Below are 1814 nucleotides of genomic sequence, written 5' to 3' on the forward strand. Positions count from 1 at the left end.
CATGAGCCCTTGATAGTTTATAAATTGGTATTTTGTCATATCTTGCCCTGTCCAACGTCTCCCTTCATCCACTTTTCGGTTGTCTGTCTGACCAGAGCACACAGGAACAGATGATGGGGGAGGAGGAGAGTTGTCAATTTTTATGGCAGCAGATACCCGCATCTTTCTTCACTGCAACAGTTGGTGTGTTTGAACCTCTGGCCTTGTGTTGGTTTTTAAAACAGACTCCAAAAGGCCTCTGCTACTAATCAAAAGAAGAACACAGAACAGAAAGTGGGGGATATGATTTGTAAGGAATTGGTTATGTCTGAATTGATGTTCAACACAATATAAAGTGGTGTGCACATTGTGGTCACCGATGAGAGACGTGTTTACCATGTGAGGGAAAGGAACAGGAAATACACCCGAACATTAGCCGTTGTTTCTTTGAGTAGGCAGGTTATGGGTTATTGGTGATTTTTTAAATCTTCATAATAAAACATTTTCTTTCATAATCAGCAGAAGAAAAATACTATCTTTAGTTTATAAGTAAAATAATTTCATCTCAAGATTAATCTCCTAATGATTTCTGCTCATGTTAGATTATGAAACATAAAAAGTGACTTTTGGTTTAGTAGTATTAAAAATATTAATACTATTGTACTTTCTTTTTTAGGAAGCTATCATACAAATAATGAAAATGAGGAAGAAAATTAGTAATGCTCAACTGCAGACTGAACTAGTAGAAATTTTGAAAAACATGTTCTTGCCACAAAAGAAGATGATAAAAGAACAAATCGAGTGGCTGATAGAGCACAAATATATCAGAAGAGACGAATCCGATATCAACACTTTCATATATATGGCATAATGTCGAATATCATGGACAACATCAAAAACCCAAATTTTGGAGGGCTTTGGCAGAAAGTTTTAACAGTTTGTGCTGGAGAAAGGTTTATTTGGACTTTGATGACATAAATATTAAAATCTCTGCCTTACCTTACAAAACAACTCTGTTTTGCCAATCACCTTAGTTCGCATGATGGCATTCCCTTCATGTTGCACACTCTTGACAGCATGCTGTTTTGTGAGAAACTGGCGTTCATGAAGAGCCCATTATGAACTCTGAAAAGTAAATTTGATTTATACCCACCAGGAGAAATGCACTCAAGAAGGGGGTCGGTGGGGTTCTTGGTTGTTTTTTCCTCAATTTTTTTCTTTAGTTTAAAAAAAATTTTTTTTTACTTGCACAAGGAAGGATCTTCAGATATCCATGCACTGAAAATGCTTTTATTTTTTTTTCTTTAAATACAATTAGGACTAAAAATAGCCCTCTTAGTTTCTTTTGATCAAGAGTGAGCTGGTCTGAATAATATTGAGGGCAATTGTAGGTAAGAAAACAAGCATTTTAATAATATGACATTGTTCAAACAATGCTTCCGTATACTGACTGGATCTTAATTGTGCCCCAAAACTGGCATTAAATATTTCCAGCTTGGAGAAGTTGGTTTTCTTTAACCAGGAGACTGCTGACTTAGTTGTTTGTTGTTATAAATGATACCTTTTTAATCCTAAAAGGCTGGAAAGTTGGTTTTGAAAAAATGAAGTTATGTTCATTGTTGCTTCCACTGTTTTTTAAAAATTTTATGAAAATAGGTCATTATGATTGCAGAGTCAAAAGAGCGAAACAAACATGTTAAGTGTGTCTGTGAACACATTTAATACTTATATATAGGTACCTAATATTTATTATGTCATCCCTAAATTTATTTTAAAAATGAAGAAATCTCCTGTCCTGGTATAATACAGTTATGTACCTGGTCTTTTAAGCTGTC

At 34.5% G+C, this 1814-nt stretch overlaps 1 protein-coding gene across 1 annotated transcript in view; it reads left to right on the top strand.

The window, feature by feature from the left end:
- CUL5 (cullin 5) overlaps positions 1 to 1808 on the top strand; it is a 92190-nt gene extending 90382 nt beyond the window's left edge. The window contains exon 19 of the mRNA XM_045297737.1: positions 656 to 1808. Within this exon, the coding sequence (XP_045153672.1) occupies positions 656 to 850 (195 nt within the window). The 3' untranslated portion in view covers positions 851 to 1808. The remainder of the gene's footprint in view (positions 1 to 655) is intronic.
- The last annotated feature ends 6 nt before the right edge of the window (positions 1809 to 1814 follow it).

Source organism: Echinops telfairi, unplaced genomic scaffold (genome assembly GCF_000313985.2).
Source record: "Echinops telfairi isolate 266 unplaced genomic scaffold, ASM31398v2 ScPeMD7_7421;HRSCAF=8459, whole genome shotgun sequence".
Lineage (NCBI taxonomy): Eukaryota > Metazoa > Chordata > Mammalia > Afrosoricida > Tenrecidae > Echinops > Echinops telfairi.